The 25,180-nt window shown below is 57.0% G+C and overlaps 7 protein-coding genes across 7 annotated transcripts; 3 read left to right on the top strand and 4 right to left on the bottom strand.

Annotated features, from left to right (window-relative positions):
* Nucleotides 1-3,879: 3,879 nt before the first annotated feature.
* Nucleotides 3,880-6,248, bottom strand: DICSQDRAFT_160494 (phosphatidylserine synthase 2; the record flags this gene model as incomplete). The annotated part of the gene is made up of 15 exons (XM_007363765.1): nucleotides 3,880-4,093; nucleotides 4,170-4,341; nucleotides 4,432-4,544; nucleotides 4,604-4,795; nucleotides 4,843-4,874; nucleotides 4,929-4,974; nucleotides 5,028-5,042; nucleotides 5,099-5,164; nucleotides 5,221-5,304; nucleotides 5,360-5,538; nucleotides 5,598-5,680; nucleotides 5,741-5,851; nucleotides 5,903-5,967; nucleotides 6,032-6,039; nucleotides 6,101-6,248. The coding sequence occupies 15 exons, from the start codon at nucleotides 6,246-6,248 to the stop codon at nucleotides 4,025-4,027; spliced, it is 1,383 nt and encodes a 460-aa protein (XP_007363827.1). The 3' UTR covers nucleotides 3,880-4,024.
* A 4,611-nt stretch (nucleotides 6,249-10,859) lies between these two features.
* Nucleotides 10,860-12,382, top strand: DICSQDRAFT_145525 (uncharacterized protein; the record flags this gene model as incomplete). Its single annotated transcript, XM_007363764.1, has 7 exons — nucleotides 10,860-10,903; nucleotides 10,961-11,015; nucleotides 11,074-11,118; nucleotides 11,182-11,222; nucleotides 11,292-11,371; nucleotides 11,482-12,070; nucleotides 12,133-12,382. The coding sequence occupies 7 exons, from the start codon at nucleotides 10,860-10,862 to the stop codon at nucleotides 12,380-12,382; spliced, it is 1,104 nt and encodes a 367-aa protein (XP_007363826.1).
* A 450-nt stretch (nucleotides 12,383-12,832) lies between these two features.
* DICSQDRAFT_55616 (uncharacterized protein) lies at nucleotides 12,833-14,125 on the bottom strand (the record flags this gene model as incomplete). The annotated part of the gene is made up of 4 exons (XM_007363763.1): nucleotides 12,833-13,160; nucleotides 13,331-13,771; nucleotides 13,833-14,009; nucleotides 14,082-14,125. The coding sequence occupies 4 exons, from the start codon at nucleotides 14,123-14,125 to the stop codon at nucleotides 12,833-12,835; spliced, it is 990 nt and encodes a 329-aa protein (XP_007363825.1).
* A 709-nt stretch (nucleotides 14,126-14,834) lies between these two features.
* On the top strand, nucleotides 14,835-17,261 carry DICSQDRAFT_145523 (actin-like protein ARP6; the record flags this gene model as incomplete). The annotated part of the gene is made up of 11 exons (XM_007363762.1): nucleotides 14,835-14,926; nucleotides 14,979-15,093; nucleotides 15,151-15,219; nucleotides 15,294-15,417; nucleotides 15,486-15,630; nucleotides 15,696-15,851; nucleotides 16,150-16,205; nucleotides 16,294-16,429; nucleotides 16,648-16,710; nucleotides 16,901-17,103; nucleotides 17,137-17,261. 11 exons carry the CDS (start codon nucleotides 14,835-14,837, stop codon nucleotides 17,259-17,261), a joined length of 1,284 nt encoding a protein of 427 aa, XP_007363824.1.
* Nucleotides 17,262-17,758: 497 nt separating this feature from the next.
* DICSQDRAFT_134702 (uncharacterized protein) lies at nucleotides 17,759-19,072 on the bottom strand. Its single transcript, XM_007363761.1, has 2 exons — nucleotides 18,191-19,072; nucleotides 17,759-18,027 (listed from the first exon to the last, which is right to left on the bottom strand). Exons 1-2 carry the CDS (start codon nucleotides 19,039-19,041, stop codon nucleotides 17,991-17,993), a joined length of 888 nt encoding a protein of 295 aa, XP_007363823.1. The 5' UTR covers nucleotides 19,042-19,072; the 3' UTR covers nucleotides 17,759-17,990.
* Nucleotides 19,073-19,692: 620 nt separating this feature from the next.
* On the bottom strand, nucleotides 19,693-21,149 carry DICSQDRAFT_168154 (uncharacterized protein; the record flags this gene model as incomplete). Its single annotated transcript, XM_007363760.1, has 3 exons — nucleotides 19,693-20,136; nucleotides 20,641-21,080; nucleotides 21,134-21,149. The coding sequence occupies 3 exons, from the start codon at nucleotides 21,147-21,149 to the stop codon at nucleotides 19,693-19,695; spliced, it is 900 nt and encodes a 299-aa protein (XP_007363822.1).
* A 231-nt stretch (nucleotides 21,150-21,380) lies between these two features.
* Nucleotides 21,381-24,872, top strand: DICSQDRAFT_102405 (uncharacterized protein). The gene is made up of 3 exons (XM_007363759.1): nucleotides 21,381-21,595; nucleotides 21,649-21,756; nucleotides 22,846-24,872. The coding sequence occupies exons 1-3, from the start codon at nucleotides 21,443-21,445 to the stop codon at nucleotides 24,829-24,831; spliced, it is 2,247 nt and encodes a 748-aa protein (XP_007363821.1). The 5' UTR covers nucleotides 21,381-21,442; the 3' UTR covers nucleotides 24,832-24,872.
* Nucleotides 24,873-25,180: the final 308 nt, after the last annotated feature.

The following is a 25,180-nucleotide window of genomic DNA, read 5'->3' as shown; positions in this document are numbered from 1 at the left end:
CACAGCACCAGGCAATTGGGTATTGGACGGAGGCATATCTGTCGTATGAGTGGAATGGTGTATTGAGATACTCCCAGGGGACGGGGTGGTGATCGGGGTGTTCTGGATTGTGGAGAGACTTCATGAGACATGACTAGGTACTCACGAAGCGGCTAACACTCACAAAAGCACTTCTTATGCTTGAACTTGGTACCGAGGACGCCTCGATTGTTTCTGGGCGAGAGGTAGGAGCGGCAGGTTCTAGTGGCAGCGAGTCTGGCGATTGGCGAGCATTCAATGACTCTGGTGGCGGCGGGTTCGCAGGCTGGGTGTGAGATGGATGAGGCGGGTGCTGCGGCATAAGGCCCCGGACGAAGTTGCCAAAAGCGTGACCAAGCTGGGGATCATAGATGTGGCGAAAGAAACCGCTATTGTTTGTATGGTTGTTGCGGTCCATGAAAAGGCGTTGCGACAACTAGAGGATAGTGTCGAGATGATGGTGGTATGAGAACAAGGAGTTGTGAGGTGCTGTGTTGTCTGCTCGGCGCATATGTTCCGCACGATGACGATCGACTCCTCTCACCAATAGGCGCCAGACCTTCCTAGAACGTTCCCGCGCTTTCCTATATATGGATTGCGGACCTTCCGGCCGACGCGGACTTGTTCGCGCCCCTTACAGACTCATAGTTCCGCCTCATTCGAGGCTGACCTACGAACTACTACGCTGCATCAGCATTGTAACAAATACACGTCTTCTGGAGGTCGCAAGACTTGTGATATTCGTTCAAGGGACGAAAATCTGGTCAAGCGGTCGTGTGCGACGCTCACGCGTATTGTGCCCTCCGTGTTTCTACAGATCGTCGTCAATGCCATATTGTGAGCAAAAGGCGCACCTCATGGCTCGCTTAGAACCACTCCGCCCTCTCAAGCTTATGACCAGGAATCACAAGGCTGACCCTGTACCAGTCAAAGGCGCATGGGAGCCCGCGGACGAACGCGAATCCAGCAGCACCTTCAATGGTAACCAAGCTACTCTCCGAGCACGGCTCCCCCACGTCTTGCTTCTCCCGTCACAAAAGCTACCCTACCGTCAGCACTGCAGCATCAGTCCGGCCCGCTCGACGCCTAAATGACACCTATGATCGTGCAACGCGAGGAGGACGGGAACCGCTCCTCCGGCTCCAATCATTTCGTGCGAAATGAATGGACGCACGTAAAGTCTCAACGTCTGTGTCCCTGCATACCTGCCCTGGCGAATGACGGCTGAGGGGTGGACGTGAACTGACCTCGAAGTGCCCGTTTGCAGCCTCGTTTATGAACCCCTCGGCCTTCCCGTCAGTCCACCGCTCGATCGTCCGCGACAGGGCTGTGTACTCCCAACCCTTGACGTGCCAGCACGTCTAGACGGGCTCGAGAAGCTGGAATGAGGCTCACTTCGACTAGGCCCAGCAAACGGGGACGTGAGCATGTTGAACGTGTAGGGGGTCGATCTCCATCCGTCACCGATTGAGTTGATGGATGCTTTCATCTGCTGCTGCAAGGAAGGGGTTCTCAAGATTCACTTCCCCGTCGGCGGGACGACAATCGCGCCATCCTTGATGCTGCATAGTGTTCAGCGCGATGTCCAGTGTCGGTATGTCCTTTGCCCTAGTGATTGCTCGTAACTACAAATTCTCACGGTGCGGTCTGGTAGTGAGTATCTCATACGTGTCTAGGGCATCCATAATACCGCGGCACGAGTCACAGATCACACCGGCACCGTGCTTGTCGCACTGATCTTCTGCATATCCGTCCCGCGCCCTTTTCAACGCAACGTGGGACGTCAAGGGTCCTCGACGTGAGACCGCAAACTCTGCGGACCGTGTCCATTAGCCGCTCGCTTTCCTTGTATTCGCCGTCTCGCATTCTGCGTTCACACCCCGTTGCCGTAAGGTGCGCCTGAGGACGCTCCTATTAGAGCCTTGTTCTGTATCTATGTATCTGTAGTAGTGTTGCACCAATGCGATTATGATACGCTCACGCCCGATCGACGGCATCTCTGCAAACTCGAACGCCGACGGTCACTATCGTCATCGTCCAGCGAATACCATGAAGGAGCGGCTCGGCCTCCCGCCCCAGCCTCCATCGTGCAATGTCCTCGGAAAACCCTCCTTAGCCGGCACTGTCTTTGTCCATGTCTGGTGGAAGCTCTGATCATCGTCCTCGTGTCAGGATGCACTCCCGGCTCCCTTGAGTCTCTTCGGAACCTTGCAGCGTCATCTGTTCACCCGCACTCTTCTCTCCTACGGGTCATACCTGCGACAGTGTATACATGGCCTCGAACGCGAAGCGCTGCCATTCTCCACGCCCTGCCCCGGCGGCCGCGTGTCACGCCAGCTCACCAGCCCCCAGGGTTCGCCCGCCCCCTGGCGCGACCGCAACTGGGGCTGGCTTAACCATAAGCCACCATTGCGTGTGTGCGCCTCGAGCGGCGGAGACTAGCTTCCCGAATATGGACGCGATCATCGCCGCTCTCACTGTCAGCACTACGAGCAGACGCCCGCGTGCGTCGATTTGCGATTTGTCCGATCTGACCTACGTCCTACATAATGACGGGGCGACCCGCCGGCAACGCCACAGACAGAGAGACGCAGGCGCAGGCGCAGACACGCCAGCACCACCATCACTTATCGTGGGCGGTCGAAATCGTTGGCAACAACGTCAACCGAAATTCAGGGATCGGTGCGGGAGTTTCCACGGAATAGACGTTACAGTATTGGGCGAACTTGCAGTTTCAGTTCGCATGGAGTCAATGTCTCCGACCGCGCCACAACAAGGGTAGACCCACCTCGGGAGGCTATCCGGCCGGAGATCGTCGTAGCATCAGGTGCAGTGCTCCCGATGGTGACGGCGCCGCGAGCGCACGGACGTGCACAGTACACACGAGCAAAGTGTGGCGCATGACCGCGGCGCGAGAGGAGCCTAAGCTGTGCGCAGCGGCATAGGGCAGGAGCGACTCACACAACCTGCCCTCTATGTCGTAGTGCTGCTCCGGCGACCTACGCACCACCACTATCTGACTGCGCGACGCACAATGCACGATACGCGTTACGAGATGTACGATCTCCAGCGGCCCGGGCTGGCATTCCGCGGCCGGTGGGGATGGTAACTACTAGCATCAGCGTACTAGCAGCACGAGCGGCGCGATAGCGGGGAGGGGCGCGGCGCGACTGCGAAGGGGATAGCAGCAGTCATATGCATTGTCAAACCGCTGATTGATCACCGCGGTGTCGAGGCGACGATTGAGAAAGACGGTCTATCTCCAGACTATCTCCACTGCCGCTGAGTCCGACCGAGTCGACGAGTCGATAACTCACTCGGGACTAGCACGAGAGAACTGCTCCTCGGCGCGCAATGCCGACGTGGCCTGCTCGGCGGGGTAAGCCTTGAGACTGCTCGCTGAGACCCTGATGCTCATCCACTGGCTGTAGCGCAAACGGAGCGGTAGGTCGAAGAGGCTAGAGCGGAGACAACGGCTCTGGGGGCGTGTGCGAGAGCACACCGGGGGAAGCGCCCGGGGACAGACGCTGGCTTCTCTGCGGGATCGTATTGGGGAAGCAGTCTTGCTCGGTTTGGCGGGCGGCTGGAGGGTAGCGCGCATCACATCGATCAGCCGGGCAGCAGTTGTGCCTGCCTTCGAATCCGCGCACCGGATCTCGATCTCCGTCCAAGTCTGAATCCGATGCGACTCGCGCGGGGCCCCACTGGCCAGGCTGAGCGACTAACCCTCCGAGTTCCATGCGGTCTGTCTGCTTCGACCGGCATCGCGACATGACTGGCGCCGCTCCGTCCGCCTGTTTGTATTAATCACTCCGGGCCACCATTCGCTGAGAAGCGCATCCTGTGAGAACAAGACTTAGGCTGGTGCCTGGTGATTAGAATAGACACAGTAGGTTAATGCCTCCGGACGCGTTCTCTGCGCACCGCCGCGCCAGACCACGCGCATTCCATTCGTCTGCCCGCAGCATAGCGGCGTCACGGAACCCATAGTACCCCTCCACGCTCCTCATGCGCTCTTGGGCTTCGAATTATGTTGCTGGCGTCGCAGATACCGCCTTGCCGCAGGTATTCCGAACTGACGCAGTGGACGGGATACGTAACTCGTCAGTCAGTTGACCAGGCGCCTCGAAGCAAAGAACAAAGCAACGTACCCGAACAGTGGGATAGAGAACCAGCAGCCCAGCGCCTATGGTCCAGGCCCATCGGACGGTCCTAGGGAGTGGTTCGGGGAACTGGCCTTGACTCCATTTTGTGATCGCCAGCAATTCCGTTGCAATCGTAGCAAGCAATAACCAGACGTGCTGCCCCATTCGCACGGCCCGTCTGCTCGTGCGACACAACACGAGGCCCGAAGCATCGGTGACGATCGTCCGTCAACCCTGTGCGTTGACGGGACAGCGAAGACTGACGTACCTTGGGTCGTTGACATACTGGAACAATTCTCGCACAGCTGGTAGCGCGCACAAGAACACCCCCGCTAAACGGGCAATAACAAATGGATGGTCAGGCTCCATCCAGAGCAATGCCTAAGTAACGTGCGTCGCTCATTCAGCAGTGCCTTGCATGTCATAGCCATAATACAAACCTTCAGATAGAAGGGGTTCAGTTCGGCCGCCAAAAAGACAGCCAGGAGCAGAACGACAGTCAAGTAATGGCCGAACGATGCCGTTCCCTCCCACTTGAACGTCGTCCAATCATGAGGGGAGAATTGGCTGATGACGCGCTTAGTCTTCGAACGGATTCCCCGGCTTTGGCGGAAACCGCGCCAGGTGTAACCCTGCAGCTAGTCAGACAGGTCGCGAAGCGATTGTGAAGCGCGCATACCTTTACTTCGAAGTACTGGCATGCCTTCATGCCTGGTAGCGCCCACGTTAGCGGTAGCCAGACTGCCACGAATAGCTAGGACGCACCCAGATAAGTCCCCAGCCAGTTGCAGATCAAGACGTCCAAAATCCACTGTATTAGACGTCAGTAGCGCGAAATTTCGCCGATGAAGACCTAGAACTGACATGATCCCACCAACACTGCGCCATGAAGGTAGCCTCAGCACCGTTCCTGGCAGTGACGACGCATGACGCACCTCTGCAAAGTTTGCAAGCTGATGTTGCAGACTATACTCGGCGAACTCAAAGGCAACGCTCAGAATCTGGAAAACGAGTCACCTCGCCGCCCGGGAAAACAAAAGAGACTGTGGGAACCGACCCAGCAGAACCAGTAGTCACGCAGGATCAGGGCTTTCCCAAACCACCCCAGAGCGTGAGCCAGACAAAATATATCTATAGCGTTCTACGGCCGCACATCAGTATAGGGACCGGGGACCGTGACAAGAACCTAGACGTACCCACACATTCTTGACGGTCAGGTCACAGTTCTCGGCATAACTCTTCTCAGGGAGAGGCTTTCCCAGATTGGGGTCTAGATATTTCATCATCGACCGTGCCGAGTCAAGGTCCTGGAAAAGCAGGAAGACTAGTGCCAGTTCATAGAGCAAATTGATACCCAAGACGACCCTCCAGAATGCTGCGACAGCCGCCGTGAGATACGAGGACGCACCCCACAGTCCGCGGAGAGGGGCTCACCAGGGTGGGGCCGAATGAATGGGCCGTCCCGAAACTGAAGCATCGAGAACAGCAGGAACGAGGCGATGACGGCGTACACGCCGCTAGCCAATCGTCAACCCACGACATTCCCTTCTTGCTTTCAGGCCAGAAACGCGGCTCACATTCTCTGCTTTTCCGCCCCTTCCTTCAAGACGTCCTGCGTCATCGCGACATAGGCTAGAATCGCGAACCCCACCCCAAGTGCGGTTAAGGTTATCGGCTTGTAGAAAAACCTGGAAAATCTGAGATAGGTTGCGGCACGCGCCTCATATATGCGTACTCACTCGACACTCGTGTCATGTTGTTCCTGAAAGGGGGTAATGTGCGTATACGGTTCCGAGCGGTCTGCCTACACGACGCGTCGGGTCCTTTCAGCCCGAGGGGTGAAATGTCTTGCCGGCAGAAGGACTTACATCAAACCCTGCCCCGTACGGACGGTCAGAGAACAACGACTACGAGGACATCAAACATGCGGCACTCACAGCGAACGGGCTTTCCATCTAATCCCGGCAAGCTCTGTTGTTCCTTCAGGTCCGGGGGATGGGGCAGCGAATGGTCAGACTCGTCTACTGGTGATGTCAAGGGCGAGGATGACGAGAAGCCAGGATCCTCTGCGGGGTCAGACAACATCTCCAGAGGGCAGAGTCGCAGTCGAGCGTGAGGTAAGAAGCAAGGACGAAGACGGAGTGGAACGAGAGACGACGGTGCATGATTGGGAGACGGCGCGCGGATGGCGCGCAACACGCCACCCAGGAGCTGCGTCACTACAGGCGCGCGTGTGCTCGGGGGCACGTTGGTCACACCGCGTCGCGGGATCCGAAACCACGTTCTCGCTATCGCTTGCCGACGTCGCCGACTTGGCCACCGCCAGGCTTTACTCAGCGAGAGCGGCCTGCCAGTTCACCCAAGTACAGCGGACAACTCGTCCGTCAAGCGCCGCCGTTTTGTACGCACCCCATTACGGCACCGAGCGGCGGAAAACACGCGTGTCGATCACGTCGATACCACAATTCGTCATTAATTAGAGCAGCGACCTGCGTTATACGTAAGATACAGATACAAATGTCAACGTCGGCGAGAAATTTAGCGGTCTGTTGTCGCATAAGGAGACCTCAGATCGTTGGAAGCTACGCAAAGAATGTGGGCGTCTTGTCGCTAGGGACGGATCGACCCAACCCTGCAAGATCCAATTTTAGACCATTAGAGACTCGTCCAAGCAGAATACCCGAGTCATCGGCTACCTGGACGTCCCGTATCGCTGCGGAAAACGAGGGAAACGTCTTGTCGTCAATATAGGGTGCCTCTTATGGCATGGCCTACGAGGAGAGAAGCAGCCGCAAATGCAGTCACTACAACCGGGCACGATGGATGGTTACACCTCTGGCTGTCTCGGGCACAAATCGAGGGTCAGAAGGGATAGATGTCTGCTAACCGGGTAGAGACAAAGTGTGAAGCCAGGAAAGGGTTCTTGAGATGGTTTGCGCAAGGGTCCGGATTGCCGATGTTTCGGCGACGATGCACGACCACGTAAACGGTGACGAGAAATACAGCCTTCGACAGTCAAATCTAGCCCTCCAAACCTGCGGAAATGTGATCGATATGCGTCGCTGCGCGGAAGAAGCAGTCGAACCGAGCAGGATCTTGGGAAATTATGCATAGATCTCCTACGGATGCGGGGCGGGCTGTCTAAAGCCCTCGTCGTCCGCCTACGTTCAATATCAACGTGGACCGGATGAAGTTGGGAGCACTTACGCGAACATCCGCCATCCAAGGATGGTGTAGCAAGTGCCATAACCATAACATAAGCTGGGGACAACAACTTCGGCCGTACCCCACGACCAGCAGTATTGTGGAGCAAAACCATGAGATCGTCGCCACACAATACACCACGGAGGCCCGTCCTCACGTCGATGCCGTCAACGACGTCAAAGGCGAGCCGCAGAAAGAACTCAAGAACCGTGAAAGACACAATTGGCTATGCTATAGCACCGTAATAACGGAGTTGTGGCGCAATGCCGATACCAAGAACCAGAGGTGAACGCATGCTCTTACCTGAGATGCGTGGCGCCATGCATATTGGGTCCGCGAGCGGCCTTGCCCTGCTCGGACCGCATAGTCGGGGTTTGTCCGAGGACAAGGACAGAAGATAGCGAAACCATCGAGTTGATTTCAATTTGCGAGATTGAAGGGTCGAAAGCATCCCCCTGAATATATATTGACATGTGGGACTGGAGGGGACAAGAAGTGAACATCCCATATAATATGACTATCTACGATCCGGTCTCTTGGACGCACCAGACAGGTGAGCGTGTTTCGTCCTTATGTCTGGAACGGTCGCCGGTTCCAGCGTCAACGATGACACCTCGCTTATTGCAATATGGAAGTCAATGAGCTGTATACGGAGGGAACGCGTTCTGGGGACATAACAGAGGAGTAGCGAGAGAACTCGGTTGTGCACGCTGCAGCGGCATGGCGGATCTGTGGGAGCGCAGGACCGGGGATGGACGTCATTGGGGGGACCTGATATCAAATCACGATGATACTCACATGAGCTGGAATCTCCAGGCTGAGGACGTACGTGAGAACGGTGGACTGACCTCTGTCCGAGGTTGTCGCAAGTCTGTCGAAGCCAAGGTTCGTCGAAACAATCAGTGGCGCGGAGGGTTTTCGGGAGAGCGCCAAGAAGCAAACAGCGACAAACAGCCATGTCCGGCAGCCCCGGACTATCGCCGTTGGCGAGGAACGACTCGAGTATCTGGCTCAGAATGTCTGTGCATCTAACAACTCCTCTTCGTAGTCCGGTAACGGCAGCTGAGCTCGGATCATGCTCGCTGTGAAGCCATCGGTCTAGATTCACTCAGTACGCCTGGCTTCCGCGTCGCACCGTGCTATCTGGCAGTCTTCCTCTCGTCTTCCGCGGACTCTGGATTCCCGTCTTCTCCTGATTGCCTCAGCTCTCAACTGCAACGTGCAGATTTGGAAACCCCGTTCTACAACTCTGATTCGACTGCTCCCGATGTCCTGATCGTGGTCATTCCAGCGTCTTCCCAGAGTTCTCGGCCGGTATTCTGCACCTAGCGCCCATGAAGGTCGTGCTCAGGGTCGCAACGCCCGTTCTGCCATGGAATATCGACGCGATTGTCCCGGTTCCTGTGTTCGTAACATTCACTTGTCTCAAGGATTGACTGTCGTCAGGCGGTCCGGAAGATCATCAGCTGGCATTGGGTTCCGGTGAGTTTTCCCATCCAAATCCTAAACTGAATCTTACGCCTTCGGCCGGGCACCCGCAGAGTGCCGTTCTCCTGACAAGACTCGGAACCTTGATCTAGTCTCATTCCAGCCATTCGCTGCCAGCTGCAGGCCCCTTCCCGTCGAACCGTGCGCCCAGAAGTCAGTGCCCCCCTTGTCTAGCCAGGTCCGCGGTGTGTGACAACAATCCTGCGTGATCGGACAGATTCGCTCATTCGCGGGACCGCGATCAAAGCTGAGATATCTCCGTTACGTCTTTCGTTCCGTCCGGTCCTCTCTGTCTAGGTGCTACGCGTTGCAATGTATGTATCGCATAGCGCGGCCGCGCTCGGCACAACGAGGCGACAAGGAGGATTCCGGCGACTTGACACTCACGCCCCTATCTGACTACCAGATAGCCTAACCAGATGCGCGCCAGCAGGCCGGGAGGTGTCCGTGCGGGAGCGCCTTGGCCTTCTCACCGTTGACCAGATTGGACGGCGCAGACGTCGTAGCTGGGCCCTTGCTTGCCGTAAGCTCGCAGTATGTGGCGTTCAGCCGTCCCCGCCTTGCTATCTCGCAGGCGGTTGCGCGCCATGCTGAGAGGGATTCCAAGACCTGTGCCACCGGGACGTCGTGCGGTCGTCGCGAGCGCCTTAGGCAGGCAAGTTAACGTAAGGTATAGAATGCGACGCGCTGGCGGGACGAATCCAAACGCCACATTCTGATGCCGTGTTCTGCACGTCTGTCGCCAGTGTCGCATTTGCCACGCGCTGCTGGAGATCTACGTTCCCTATGCGAGCGTACTCGACCTCCGTGAGGTCCTCCTGCCGCACAGGGCTTCCGACCGGCGAGTTCGAGATGCCCTTGGCTTGGCGCGCCGTCCGGCCCATGGGCCATCAGAAGCTCCCATTCGCCCCGAGTACGCCGTCGGCATCGAACACGTTCAGGGAGCACACGCGCTATCCATTTACCCGACCGTTCCGTACTACCACCCTCCTCTTTGGCCTCCGTCGTCCCTTCAGTCGACCTGGTAAGTCGCTTTGCACCATCCAGGGACCAGCATAGCGCTCTCCTTTCCACCCTGAGCTCATGCTCATGCATTGATGACGAAGCTTCCTATCCGCCTCCGGCGACGCCGGCTAAGTGGGACGATGTTCGGTGCTATGACGAATCGTCAAGTTGGCCTCCCTGATCTTGTTCAGGTTGGGGCTCCAAACGGAACATTGTGATGGCATATGTACATACATATTCTGGCGGGAACATGCGATAGCACCGGCGTCGGTGTTGGCCGCGTGATTTGGTGGGAGGAACTCCTGTTCCTGGATATATTGCGCACGGAATCTATATCGTCCAAACTCAGCCGTCGCCTGGTAGCCGCCACCAACGCCAGAGAACCAGAACCGTATCTTGCTCACTGAAGCCTGCTGTAGAACTTTGGTTCGTCGTATCGTGCCGGCGGGTGGCAGTATCGAAATCGAACGCGCTTTCAGACGACGCCCTGGAAGCCAATGTCCCCAATTTGCACGGTCTGATTTCTACGCTGATTCAAGTATCTGAATTCTTGGATATCATCATCCATTCCATGCATAACGGCATCCGACGGTGCCCATTCAGCAGAACCTTATCTGCTTCCGCGGGCATCCCCACGCTGGGAATTATTATCACAACTCGCACGGTGTGTCACGCACTGGACGGAAACGGCGTGTAACCCAGACCCAGAGGCATCTTCAGGGCCCTGAATTCTCTTGAGCTCCCGCTCCATTTCGGTACTGTTTGTGCTTCGAAGCCAAAACGGTGGATCGGTATCCGCTGAGAGATCTGCTCAATCTGGGCCATGGATGCGTCGCCCTACTAGATGGCGCTCGCACAGGAGTCGTACTTAAGGATGTCCATCCCGTCAACATCTCCGAGTCCCCATCACCTCAGTCATCCCCGGCCATGACCATGTCATCTGCCGCTGTACTTCCCGCCGACACTCTTCCTCAGCCCCTCCAGTTCAAGGGCGAAATAATGGACTTCGACCTCGCCGGCTTGGAGGTGGATCACCGTAAGCGGTGAGTCTCCTCTTGATGCACTCCCCCCTCTCCCTCCCACTCAGCCCTTCGTCACAGTCGCCGCAACCGGACCACCCAATCATGCTTGAATTGCCATACGTCTAAGCGCAAGGTACGCGACAATAGGCGACCTGTCACTGCGCGCCCGGCTCTGATGCACTTGTCTACAGTGCGACAGGAAGCGACCATGCCAGCGTTGCATACAACTCGGTCTGGTACGATCTCTTGCCTATTACGTTCCCGGTCCAATGTTCACCCGCTTATTCAACGACGCTTAGACGGGCCTTTGTGTATACGAGGTCGACGATCCCGCTCTCCGGTAGGTAGCGTCTCGCTCGAGCCTGAGCTCCGTGCGCGTCGTATCTAGATGTACTGAACTCTCGTTCAGGGATGATCCGAACGTGGACGAGAACACCCGCCTGCGCAATCGCATTGCAGAACTTGAGAGCCTCGTTCGCGAGCTTCGAGGTTCGTTCCATATCTTCTCGCTATCTAAGTTCCCCTCCGCGCGCGCGTCTCGCGGGCTGTTCGCGCACTTCCGGTCACACATCGTACTGAGCAATCGACGGTCACTACAGGCAAACCTCATCCGAAATGGGCGGAACCCACATTCTGCGACGGCGACCCCAACGAGAAGTGGCATTCACGCTCCTCTCGACGTCTTCAGTATCAAAAGGGCCCCCGAGATCGGCACGAGGAGGCAAACGGGCGAATGCCGCCTGCTATCAAGACGGAGCATGGCTCGGACCCCTCTCAACAGCACCTTTACCGCTTTACGCCCTCCCCCACTCACCCCAACGTCGACAACGGCTCCGGGCACTCGTATAACCTCTACCGCAACCAGCAGGGGCACGGGCATGGGCAGGCCGTGTATTCCCCCGCCGACGACTCGTCATGCTACTCGTCGCCTTCCTCCGCGTCTGTCATGACGTACGGCGAGGCGCGCCATGGCGTCTCGAATGGGGACCACTATTACCAAGACCAGCAACAGCAGTACATGCAACACTCGTGCCCGTGCTTGACTAACCCGGCAGCGGGGAACGTCCTGATCGGGCTCACGAATCAGCTCCAGAATACGGCGGCGGTCCTCAGGCAGTTACCCGAACATAACACGTCTCGGAGCTGCGTCATACTTCGGCGCGTGGCAGACTTGAATGATATCATGCAGTAGGTGGCCCCTCGTTTCACTTGGTAGCTCGAGGGTGCTCACTGCGTATTATGACGAACAGCGGCAATACTTCCGGCAGCCCCTCGTCGTACGAGAGCTTGTCGACGCCGACCGAGACGGAGCTCAACATGTCGCCCATATCGACGTCGAGCCAGTCAAGCATTGGCGCAGCCACGGGTCCCAGTATGCACGAGCAGTGGCCAAGCGCGCAGATGGGCCAGTCTGCCGGCTATGATTCATACTTCCCAGTCGCGGCCGCGACGCAGCCCGAGCATGCCGCCGCCGTATATCACAAAACCTATATCAGCTAAGGGCATATGCTCCACTTGGATTGTTCTTCTCGTCCACTTTTCCTCCTGGAGCACCCTGTGCACGCTTACTGCGGACATTCATGGACCCTATGTCACTTGTCTCTCGCTCTATCGATGAAGCTGTCTGTTGCCTGTCTCCCACTATTCCGCACTCCTACTATCCCGCACTCCTACTTCTATCTACTCCATATACCACTTGATATTTGTCACTGACACGGATATGCGATTGGCCGTTGTATTTATCATATGTAGGATGGGCCGTGGGCCGGGCGTAGGGGTCCCGGATTGTACACTATCACGGCGTTCCGTGTAGCATAGTAGCGTATATAGGTAACCTAATGCTGTCCAATACATCTCGGATAGAGCTTTCCTCGCCGACGCCTTCGTCTGCTTCATTTCCCCCTCTGCGGCTTCCCACACCATCCTTCGCCGCTCCGCCCGTTCTCAGCTTCAGCTCGACGAATGCTCTGCGCATGGATCCCGCGGGATCTGGAAGTGGAAGACGCGATCGCCTCCCGAATCTCGCTTGGGCACGGCACCCTCACCGCCCCTCGAGTCATCGAGGGTCCAGACGTCTCGTTCAATAAAAGTTACGTGTCCATCCCTTCGGATCAGGATTACCGTCGACAGGCGAGTGCCGTAATACAAATGCGAGGGCGGCGTGCCCGTCGCCCCACCTGCTCCCTCGGGCATCGTGTGCAGCGGGACACGGAGGGGCTTCACATGGATGGTGTTGCGCAGCTCGGAGCGATCCACGGGTGCCTTCTCGCTCGTCCAGCTAAGGGGAGAAGAGGCAGAGAAGGAGCGGCGCTCCTTGCCAGTCAGCGTGGGCACATCTCAACGGGCGCTACACCGAGGACCACGACCGAGACCAGAAGTGTGCCGGGTACAGAGGCGGGGAACGACGGCATGTGGACGCGAGCGGGAAAAGAAAAAGACAAAGCTCACGTCAGAAGCTCGAACAGCTGGTCTGCGATCTGGGCCTCCATCGCGTCTTGTGGCAAGCCGTGGAGGAGGTCGCGCATGGCTTGTCGGCCGTGCTGGACCTTGGGCCACTCCTCCGCACCATGGCCCTCGATGCCATTGGACATACCGCCTACATGGCGCTCGTCTTCTGAGAGCATACGGGCCGTGATCGTGCCGCCGCCACCGTGATTGGTGAGGATCGCTCCTTCGAGCGACAGTCCTCCGTTAGCGCCGAGATCAGTTGACGGAGAAGGCGATAGGACGAGTAGGTTGAACCCAGCGTACACGCCGTCGCGATGGGCGTCAAGGAATGCGTCGATCTCGTCCTTGAGGGTCGGTTTTGGGATTGGTGGAAGCAGGAACAGGGAGGCGAGGTCGCCGCGGGAGGACGCATACTTCCGAATGGGTTCCGTGATGTTTGTCCTGGGCAGAGGCGTACTCATGAGTACGGAGGGCGAGGTCCGAAGGGCGCGGTTCGACACACAGAAGGGCGACCCTGCCTCCCCGACTAATTCCTGCCCAGGTTCCACCAGCCAACAAATCCCTGCCGGATAGAACGCTGCCTTCTCCGGTATTGTCGGCATTGATAGGGCCGAAAGAGTGCCAGTGGGCAGGCGCGGTTGGCCGGTGGAGGTACTCGTCGCGATTGCTACATAGGATCCTGCCCCAGCGAGCGTGTCAGTTCACTGCGCTGAGCTCGGACCACAAAGTGATGGCTAATCGTGTCACACACAAGGCATACTCCGGATGATCCAAGGTCCAGAAACAAACACACATCTGTGATGAAAGCTGAAAAAACTGATGGTCAATCCGAGTGTCTGGCTTCGTAGCAAATTTGCGGAAGCTGTCAAAGCAGGGCAAGAGCATATCACATACGGCATCCCGTGTACAGGGCTTACCTGCACGGGTGAGACGATCAGCGTGTACAGACGGATCTGCTGAGGAAGTACAAGACCTGTGCACGAACGTCGGATGGCTCACGCAAAACATGAGGGGCCCGAAGAGGACGTACCACTTGTGGTTAATAGAAGCCTCCAGCAAGGGGGGACAATGGAAAGTCGTTGATAAGTTGCTATCGTTGGGTCCGACACGAGATGACAGCACTCAAACGAGACGGGACTAAGTCGATGTATTAGATCTTCATCGGAAGCTACAGACAGGTTGAAAGGATGTACCGGATCTTCTGGAAGAGCGGGCGGTGAGTCGGAGGCCTCGACTGTGGTGGGACGAGCTAGACACAGAGGCCGGAGCGACCAGCCTGGGCACAGTGCACAGCCCTAGCCAATCAGCGTCGCCAAATGGGCGCCTCGGGCTTGTGAACGCTGGGCGCTAGTGTGTTTGCTCGGTTCAGTTTCATGCTCTCTCCTCCTCCAATTGGTGCTGACCTTGAACATTTCGTCTTCTAGCTGCACCGACAGCACTCTACCTGCCAGGTTTCTCATCCTCAACGTCTCCGTCTGGAGGCAACCTTGCTATATACCAGGTCATGCCCACCACCAGCATTCCTACTGTCCTGGTAGACAACGGCGCGTCAGCAATCAAAGCTGGCATTCTCGGCGTACACGACGAACAACCCCGGTTTGTTCGCCAATTGTCCAGTACGGCATACGCGCAGCTCATCGTTTTATAGAGTCATTTCAAATGCCGTGGTCCGAGCTAAAGGCGACAATGCTACCTATATTGGGCATGAGTTAGCCAAGTGTCGTGACTGCACATCTCTCCGATTCCGTCTGCCATTCGAGAAGGTAGGTCAATAGATGACCATTCTGAATTGGTTCAATCTACAATGTGACAGCTATCAGGGATTTCTTGTTGATTGGGATGCTCAAAAGGCCATCTGGGATGGTCTATTCTCGACTGAGGTCCTTGGGGTCAGTTAACCATCCGACCGTATGGCGTTGACATTAATGGTGGAAACGACGCGACGTATTCGTTGACTGTCCAGATCAACACGTCCGAGTCCTCTTTGCTGATTACGGAGCCTTACTTCAATCTTCCAAACATCCAAGACGTCTACGATCAGTTCGTGTTCGAAGAATACGAGTTTCGATCTTATTTCAGATGCACCCGTCCGTTCGTTCCTAAGCGCTCATATCAAACTCAAACTCACGGCACTGTTGAATTGATCCTCCTGCAGCCGCGTCGCTCATACCATATGGCCAGCTCTTTGCTCAGTCAAACTCACCAACACCGGAGTGCTGGCTCGTCGTTGACTCCGGATTTAGCTTCACCCACGTCGTCCCACTCCTCAACGGAGAAGTAGTATGGGAGGCTGTAAAGAGGTGGGCTCCTAGATATCATGAGTGCATATCACGCATATTCAAGCTGACACATCATGTTGTGGCAGAATCGACGTCGGTGGGAAGCTCCTGACCAACCAACTGAAAGAGAACGTGTCATATCGCCAATGGAACATGATGGAAGAAACACACATCATGAACGAAATCAAGGAGGCTTGCTGCTTTGTGTCCGAGGACTTCGCAGCGGACCTTGAGACCTGCCGGTGCGTCTAACTCAGAACGCTCACACCGCATCTGCCCGAATGCACCTGCCTAACTGAGTGTCCCCCCGTTTCTCTGCACCCTCATTTCGATTACCGGCTGGCCTAACTTCGTGGGCTCTCCAACTTCACGGGCTCTCCAACCTCACGGGCTCTCCTCCAACTCGACACAACCGTGTGATACATAGCGCCCGGCCAAACGGGAACCCAATAGTACAGGAGTATATATTTCCGGACTACCCCGCACGCCGGCCAGGGCGAATACGTGATCCGGGCGAATCGCTTGACGAAGGCACCTGAGGATGGCCAACGAGCGGTTCTCTATCCCAGAGATCCTTTTTAGTCCGACCGATATCGGCAATTATCACTTCCAATAGCTCGCTGTGTATGAACTCTCACTCACGCTGATTTTCACCATTGTACCATGCCGTACAATCACGCACAGGTCTAGAGCAGGCAGGGCTCAGCGCGACGGTGGCGGCGAGCATAGCGCTTTTACCAGACGATCTGCAGGGTATGTTTTGGGCAAACATTGGTCTGATTGGTGGCAACACCGCCATGCCTGGCTTCCGAAATAGACTGTACGTGCCCATCGCGCTATTTTGACTAGCGGAGCGTCTACCGTAATAGCTGCAGCCCCTTCGATACATCTATCGTCCGTCACATCTACACGCCTCTATCCGCCCATCCGTCGAACCCTCAACGTTCTTGCCATATTCGTCACTCTTATGCAACGCTTTGCTTGTCCTGTCCCATAGGCTCAGACGCACGCTGACAAAGTACCACACCCCACTGACAGGATGTCCGAACTACGCTCGCTCGCGCCCATCGACTGCGAGGTGGGGATATACGCCTCTGCAGAGTACGTCCCGTTCCTTCTCTCTGGGATTTCTCTTTCCGTACCCTCGGAATTCTTCTCCACATTACGTGGCCACAATGCCACCTTTCCACTCTCCGCCCTGCGCCGCCCGTGTCGGCTTCCCACGTTCCCCTTCCGTAATCGTGCCAAATAGCATTGCTCAGATAGGCAGCTGACGCTACTCCTGATGCAGGCCGATCCTGGAGGCGTACCGATCGGCGCTCGCATTCGCCGCGCGGCCGGAGTTTGCGCAGTGCGTCGTGACGAGGGAAGAGTACCAGGAAATGGGCTCGAGCGCGTGCAGGCGCAAGTTTCGGGATTGGAAGCCCGCCGTTGACAAGGAGCAGCCGCCGCGCGCAGGCGTGGGCAAGGGCGCAGCAGGGTCTTCCGCGCGGGGTGTGCCGCGTGGCAAGGCCGCTGCGGCGAAAGGCTCGAGCGACAGCGAAGACGAAGACGATGGTACACCACCCCCTGGTCAGCCGACGAAGAAACCTGGTCGTGGGAGAGGTAGAGGGAGGGGCGCACGAGGCGGCGGCAAGCGGGGTGCGTCGTAAATTGCGTGAAGCCCTTGGGTTAGGCACGGAAGGTCACTACCAAGCCGCGGAGCTGGGGGTTGCAGATGGTCGGCGACGGACACCCACGAGGCCGCGCGCGCGTACCTTTGCGAGTCTGTATTGCGATGTGTGGTGCTCGAATTTCATTCCGCCTGCATGAAGCGCGACGCGACGACGTATTGCCATGATTCTGACTTCTTGCTTCTCCCGCCGGACATGGCGACCGTGTACACACATCCCGCTTACAGTATTGCATTACTTCTTCGTTGCTTCGGGCATCGGCCATCGAATGGCAATTTGGAAAAATCGCACTCCAGTGCGCCCCACAACAGCATGGCACAACCACGGCGGTCGCGCGCGGCAGCGTCTTCTCAAAACAAGAGCCAGGCGCTATCAGGGCTCTCTTCAGGTCGCTGGAATGGCTTCCGATGTACGATTGATTTGGCTCACGTCCCACGGGACGCCCGAAGTATTATTCATGTATAAGAAGTTGACCCTGATCTCTACCAATACACCAGCGGCTATGAGCGCCTTGGACTAATTCTTCTCTTCTACTCACATATCCGTACTTATGAGCTCAACAGCATTACGAGCATGCGGACATCACGCTCGCCGAACCTTAACGCGAACAGAACACAACCTGGGCGCGGATTGCTCCATAGACGCGTTCGTATCGTACCGGCCTCCAGACGCAGTTCACGAACTGGACGCTCGCCTGAACCTTCTCGCTTAAGGCTGGCGCAATTCGCCCAGGATGTCATGTATCCTACAGAAAGCAACAGGGTCAGTAAATAACGGTTTCAGTTGCATGCATCGGCGTCAGGTCTCAGAGGGAGCGCACGCCATGGCGTACCGCTGGCAGAACCGGCTTCCCCCGTTGGCTGAAATCTGGGAGCGTCAAATGGCAACCCTGCTCTCTAAAAACTCACCTATCAAGCTCCCGCACGAACTCTGTAGGGTCGTCCTCGTGTTCGCCCCGAATGTCGCGCCAAACGATAGCAGGCAGCGAAATGTCCGGCACGCGAAGCTTCTGAACGAGCGCGTCCGACTCGTCGCCAGAACCAGCAGAAGTACCATCGGCGTCCGGCGGTGAAGAGGACCTGTCGAAGAGGGCGGCTAGGTTGTCGGTGACGAGAGCCTCGAATCTGCGCCACTCGTACGGCGGCTGATCCTCGTCGTCGTCGACGTAGAACGAAAGCGAGGACTCGTGGAACGTCGTGATGTGCAGGCGAGTGCCGAAAGTCAGCCATTGTACGCGTCCTCTCAGCGGAAGGAGGCTAGGGTGCCGGATGGCGGACAGAGGTCCGAACTCGTCCAGGGCTTGGGAACTCTCCTCGGGATTGTGCGCCGACTGGCCGTCGTCCTCGTCCATCATAGCGTCATGGCAGTCCGATGCCTGTCCTTGGTCGCTTTCTTGAACGTCTTGCTCGGGGAATTCGTCCTCCATATCGAAGACGCCGTCCACAGTCATGGCGGAGTCCTCGTCGGTCACAACCACAGAGTGACTCTGAGGCTTCTCTTGCGTCCGGCTAGGGGGCGACGGATCGATAGGCAGGTACATATCCTTCGCCTCCGGGATTGGAGGGGGACCACTAGCCACAAACAGTGGTGCGAGCACCTCAAGATGGCGCAAAGGCGGATCACCCTCCTGAGCTCCCTCAGCATACTCGGGCTGCATACCGGACCACACGACAAGCCCGACGTAACGCTTCGGCTGGAGCCGCATCAGCGCCTCCTGTGTGAAAGGGTCCATGGCGAATGTATTCGCGATAGCGGCCATATCGAGCGAGAACGCGATATAGTGCGCGTGAGGGATACGCCAGATTTCCTTAGGGAGGCTGCTCGGGTTTGGGTCGCCACAGATGCTTTCGCAGACTGAAGGTCGCCGCAGCTCCGCCGTGCGAGGCCGTTCGGGTATGGGGTATGCTTCCCAGGAGATTGAAGTGCCCATCGGCTCGTCCTTCGCGGAGAGGGATGCACCAGGACTGAGTGGGCGCCAGCGGCTAATATCCAGAGGGGGAACGTGAAACTCTCTCATGATGAGCGTGCGGATTGGTGTGGTTGGCAAGTTGGTAGTACGATTGTGTGCGACCGTAGCGGAAGAAGGCAAGGTGCGAAGATTGCGAGTTTGCAATGTTTATACCAACCCGCGACAACGCTTAGACCTATTGTCAAAGAGAGCCAAAGGACTGAGCCACACCACCACGGTGGCATGGGCCTAAGCCATCACGGACAATGGCTCTCCATTTTACGGGGCCGAAACATCACGGCCTTATCACTATTAGCTGCGGAGGTAAGGGATTATGCGATAAATCCTTAACAGTGAAACAGCAATAGACGTACACAAACAATGCGACAGTTGAACATGGATACACGTGACATATGAGTCTCTCCGAATACTACGCAACGCCGACCACCAAGCTCCGCCGCCTTATGCGGCGGCCTCTCGCTCCACGCGCCGCCGTTTCCTTTCCTGGTCCTCGTGGATGAGCCGCTCGGCTGCTGTCAACTCCCTCTTCTTGCCATTGATCTTCTCCGCATCAACAGGCGCTAGACTTGAGGAAGTAGCAGCAGCCTGCTTGAAAACATTGGGGCGCTTCAAGGGATTGGAAGCTTTGAGGGGGTTCGCGGCAGGCTTGAGAGCGCTGAGCTTGATTCCCGAAGAGGATGCTCCAGGTTTGGGAGCGAGGGATAACACGACCTTCTCCGTCGTCTCATCGCGCTTCAAGCCAATCTCTTCCGCTGGTGGTGACTGTTCTTGTTTGGATCCGGATGATTCCGCCTCAGCAGCTGCGCGCTCGATCTGCTCCTCAATGAGCATTCGTTCACGCTGCTCATCAGAAACCGACATCCGTTCCTTCTTCATTGAGGCCTCCTGCAAAGTAGATATGGTTAGTGCACTATACCAGGCAACGAGGGCAACTCGATCCGAAGGTACAACGCAACAAAGATAGTCCACACAGGTCCCTCGCCAGGAGCAGAATAAGGAACAGTCGGTGACTAGCCAGTCCGGTAGTCCCACTACAAACCGACTGATGCACGGTCGTTGTACAGACGCCGCTGCCCTTTCGGTTTCGGTGAACTGATCGACTCTGCCCGCTGCATCTTGATGCCCGGACGCTCCTGCCGTTTTTGATATTGAGCCGGACAGGGTCACATAAGGCTGCATGCATGCATCCGCCACTGCTCGGTACATAGTCCGCACAGCTGCCAGCTGCGGCAACGGCATGCGAACGTGCATCGTACATTGCTTCCACCTAGCGATGAGATGCCTGCGACTTCCGGCGTACCTGGCTAACCTCCACGGACATACCTCTCGGAGCATCGGAGCGCTTGGCGCACGATGAAAGAGGTAACACGAGGTACATCGAACACTCACCTGCTTCGCAAGTGCCTTGGGGCTGTTGTCTATCCATGCAATGAACCAGCCCTTCTCCGTCTCATCCACCCGCGCAACTCCGGTCCGACCAAGATGCTTCACGAACTCGGTCAGGGTTACCCAGCGAGTAGCGTTCATATGGAGATGGTTCTTGTCCTGGATGAACTCCTGATAGACCGTATTCGCCTTGACGCGCTTCGTGCCAAAACGGCGGGAGAGAAGCTGAACGAAGTCGTGTTGGAACTGGGACGAGAAGTCAGCGATGTGCTTCCCGGCACTCTCGCCGACGACGAGCATTTGCCGGAGGTGTGACTCGGACTGCGTGTGACACTTGAAGCCGTTCTCGTCTCTGCATTGTTTCTGGCAGATTTGGCAGTACCAGCGCAAACGCTGCAGGCCCTTAGCCTTCATTTTGTTGGCCAGATACTTCGGGGTACCGACTAGGAATAGCAGATGAGATGACGCCTCGTACGATCTCGGGATGTATGCATACCTTCTGCACGCGGCATCTTGGGCAAGAATGTTGAGCTTCAAAGGAACAAGCAGTGGTGTGGTGGGACACTGAGCAAGACGATGTGATGGTCGACGTTCAGGGCGAGGTGCATGCAGTTGCTGACGAATTGGAGGTACTACTATACCCTTGCATAATGCCACTAATCTGAGTTTAAATGCTTGTTACATCGCCGTAGTGGCCGGTCAATACCCTGCAGAGCCACAATCTAATCTTTGGGCCACTGGGCCCGTCGCGTCGCGTCGCGCCACTCACCCGTTGTCGCGTCTCTTCATCCACATCCTCCTGCTCATGGCCCCGGAACTGAAGCCCATCGAACCCAAGACACCAAGATGGGAACCATCAGCAGACCCAGCGGACATTGTGGTCCCTGGTTTGGACACAACTGCCGCCCCTTATGACCAAATTGAGCAGATCGAGCAGCTTATTACGATCAAGTTGCAGGTCCCTTTGCCCTTCGGTTTGCCTCATATCAAACATCTGACAGCAGGCTGCAGAATATAGACGCAAACTTTTCGAAGATACAGCACGTGATGGCGAACAGGATACTACCTGCGGTGAAGCGATATGCAGTTGGAACCCAGCCGGTGCGGGAGGCCGCCAAGGTACGTTCACCTTCGGTTGTCGCAAAAACATGCATTCCAGCGCCCAGGTTTTTGCGCCCGGGCATCCGCGCAGTCTGACCGCTACCACGACCGCGAGGGCCGACAAGGTGACCAGGATAGGAAACAAAACCCGCATACCACACGGTCGTGATCGCGGTCGTCTGATCTTCCCGGGCTATTGCTGAGTGCGAGCGGGGAACTCCTCCACACTCCTCAATCACTGTGTTGCAGCCATGCTAGCGAGATGCTCAACGTCTGCAGCGAGGGAAAAGAGAGGCCCTGTAAATTCATGTTAGATCGTTCAAACGGCGAGATGGAATCCCTGCCTCAGGTGGGCGGGCTCCGTGGACTTGATCTTCCTATCTCAACGAATTGGAGATCATTTCACGGTACATCTACCGAACCTCTCTTTGCACACGTTGCAGATCCCGCTGACATGGCATCAACTCGGGGGTAGGGAGGTTCCCCTCTTGCACTCAGCCATCTCCAGAGAGTTTAGGGACGACTGTGGCTGTGACTGCGTCGTACGCGAGTTTCGTTATCTCTCCCAGCTGCTTGAGAACGTCAGTTTTACATTGTGGATACACCGTCGTCATGCCGGTATGGAGCCGCAGTGGATCGACTGGCCTACACGACGAAATGTGTGCTTTGCCGATTTTCCCGAATAAGTCCGCCGACCAGTACGTCCAAGCGCTCTTCTGAAGGCTTGTCTTCGTGCTCGCCACGCGCGTCGTCCGGGGGATCTAAAGCTGATCAGAGCACTCTGCGTTACCTACACTCCTTCTCAAAGTATCGCCATCTATCGGGCACTTCCACCTCGTGATGAGAGCTCGGGGCTCTTGCTTTGGCTTTGAAGACATCGAATGTTTGCCACACCACATATCTCTTACCGACAATCGTAGTGCACACCGCGGCGCCACATATGCTTGACATATTGCAGATCCAACGTTCCCGGCTACATACCGGTCCTCGCTGTCAGACCGCGTGGGCACCCGGACGCATAAACTTACGTTCCCGCTTGTCATGGCTATTCCGTGTTTCTGATCATTGTCTTCATGTTCTTTGGGTTGTGCTCATCACCGCGCACAGTTCTGGACTACTTTCTACGAAACCGCTGCCCAGATTCGTATACCTAGCTACGAGGACTACAGCGCCGGCCAGGAGCAGACGGAAGATGAGCAGACAGCAGACAGCAGTCAGGTAGAGACCGAATCGACGCCTGCAGAGTCATCTGCAACCACCCACTCGGACGAGTCCGATGGCGAAACCCCGCACCCGGACAGGACGTATGACAGGACACCGTCCGAGGTGTCCTTCGCTCCAGGACAGGCCGCGGTGTCTTCCACTCCCGCGGACGCGTACCGTTCGCGGTCACGAAACGCCCCAGACAATAGCTTCGCGAATGAGGCCTCGGAACCAATGCCCTCGTGGAGCGCGTCACTGGAGTCACCCTTGAGGCAGCTCAATCGTGACATTCAGAGTTTGGCCGACGATCGCTCTGTCGCTGTCCCTTCGACTTCAGCGCTCAACCACTCGGAAGCTTTTGACGACTCCCAGGACGTAACACAGCGTGCGACTGGCAGGGACAGCACTCTCGACGACCACACGGCACTCCATACCGGCGACAAAGGCAAGGCGCGCGAGGGCCCGGGCCCGCAGCCCCTCCTCCAGAAGGTCCTGCACCGTAATGCGAACTCTTCCAACCTCACGTCTGCCACGGGCACCACGAGTCGTACCACGTCTCCGCTAAAGTTCAAGCCAAAGACCCCGGTTGCCAAAACGCTCAATCCATACCTCCCGCCTGACACCAAGCCGTCAGATTGGAAGGGTGTCGTCGACCTCAAGGATCCCTCTGTGGCTAGTCCCCAACGGAGCGCGCGCAAGTTCGTACCCCCTCCTTCGTCTTCTATCAAACTCTCTGCCTACATGCCGTCGGCCGCTTTTACGGCAAGGGCAGGTGCGAGGTCAGGGACTGGACCTGGGACGAAGACGCCCCCGCCTGGAGAGGACGATTCATTCGACGAGAACTTCGGGATGTCGCCTCCCGTAATGACGAACTACGCACGCTTGCCCAAGCTTGGAAGGACCCCTAAGCAGGAGGCTGCGGCGCGGATCATGAAGGATCTCGTAGATGTCGAAAGACGCGGGGTCTTTGGGCCTGCGGGGGCCGTAGCAAAGGGGAAGGGCCCTGCTGGGACGGGGTACGGCACCGAGAGCAGCATGAGCTCGATGCCCACGCCCCCGTCTATGACTCGGTATGGGCGACCGTCGTACGCCCCGCCTGTTGCTTCAGAGACGAGCGCTAGCGTCGTGGATGCGAGTCTGGACAGTATCATGCGCAGAGTTGGGCTCAACGTGCCGGGGTACGGCTCCCAGAAGGCTGTGCTCGCCCCCGCTCCTGTTGCACAACCTGCGCGTGCGCCCGTATTCAGCAGCATCTCTTCCGCCTCCGCTTCCTCTGCGACCGGCTCTTCTGCTTCGTCCGTGTTCACCGCGACGTCTTCGCGCAGCGCTGCATCCGCCTCGTCTGCCCGCACACTCCAGCCACCAGCCCCGGATCCGGAACCGTCCATCCACACGCCCCAGCCTCCCCAGTACGACTTCTACGACGACGAGGTGATCGGGCGCGGAGGCCCGGGAGATGGCGACGACTCGCTCGACTCGCTCGACTACGAAGACCAGAACACCGCGAACGCCCCTGCGGACTTCCTCTTCGCCAATCAGGAGCAATCTTTCGACTCTGAAGACTCGTTCGACTCCTCCCTGGACGGCGACGACGAGGCCACGGACGGCACCGCCCCACCGTTTATTGTCACGGCGCAGGACGATGGAGACGAGTTCGACGACGACTCGTACGACGATGGGCTCGACGCGCTGGGCGGGGAGGAGGAGACGGTGTTTGGGGTGCCCCCGGCGCAGAGGCTCGCGCAGCAGCAGGCCCAGATGGCGATGAGCGGTGGGGGGCTGAGGATGCTTGGGGAAGACTTGTTGCAGGACACGATTGGGATCGGGCAACAGATGGCAATGGCGGGCAGAGTCGAGGAGAGTCCGACGCCGTGGGTGCCCAGGGGCTGATGTGTATTGTTACTGGTTGGATCTGTGTTTTCGTGGATGTTGTTTTGCTGAATGTTCGTTTGCGATGCCTTACGCTCAACTCGAGGTCTAAGATGTGTCCACTCACTGCGTTTGTGGGGTCTCGATTTCAGCTCTCAACCAACCTGAGCATGATACTTTCGGAGGGGCCTACCGATATGCAAACCACCTGTGCCAGTGTGGTATTAGGCAGGCGTCTCCATCTACACACATCCCCATATATTGGAATTGGGATATCAGAGCCAGCCTAGGTTATATGTGATTCTCCCCTCGTCCTTGAGTCTAACCCCCTGGGCAAGATATATTTTGGGGAAACGCAGTAGCAGCCTCG

This window comes from Dichomitus squalens (genome assembly GCF_000275845.1).
Source record: "Dichomitus squalens LYAD-421 SS1 unplaced genomic scaffold DICSQscaffold_7, whole genome shotgun sequence".
In the NCBI taxonomy this organism is placed as follows: Eukaryota; Fungi; Basidiomycota; class Agaricomycetes; order Polyporales; family Polyporaceae; genus Dichomitus; species Dichomitus squalens.
The sequence above is the reverse complement of the archived record's forward strand: the minus strand, read 5'-3'. Positions and strand labels throughout refer to the sequence as shown.

Bases quoted from the DNA above. Each gene is read 5' to 3' on its own strand.
- DICSQDRAFT_134702 (XM_007363761.1), bottom strand. From the start codon at position 19,041: ATGGCCGCTATCGCGAATACATTCGCCATGGACCCTTTCACACAGGAG. The intron at 18,028-18,190 runs GTGAGTTTTTAG...TGCTTTCTGTAG, and splicing joins TTCGTGCGGGAGCTTGATAG to GATACATGACATCCTGGGCG.
- DICSQDRAFT_102405 (XM_007363759.1), top strand. From the start codon at position 21,443: ATGGCCCCGGAACTGAAGCCCATCGAACCCAAGACACCAAGATGGGAA. The intron at 21,596-21,648 runs GTCCCTTTGCCC...AGCAGGCTGCAG, and splicing joins TTATTACGATCAAGTTGCAG to AATATAGACGCAAACTTTTC. The intron at 21,757-22,845 runs GTACGTTCACCT...CACCGCGCACAG, and splicing joins CGGTGCGGGAGGCCGCCAAG to TTCTGGACTACTTTCTACGA.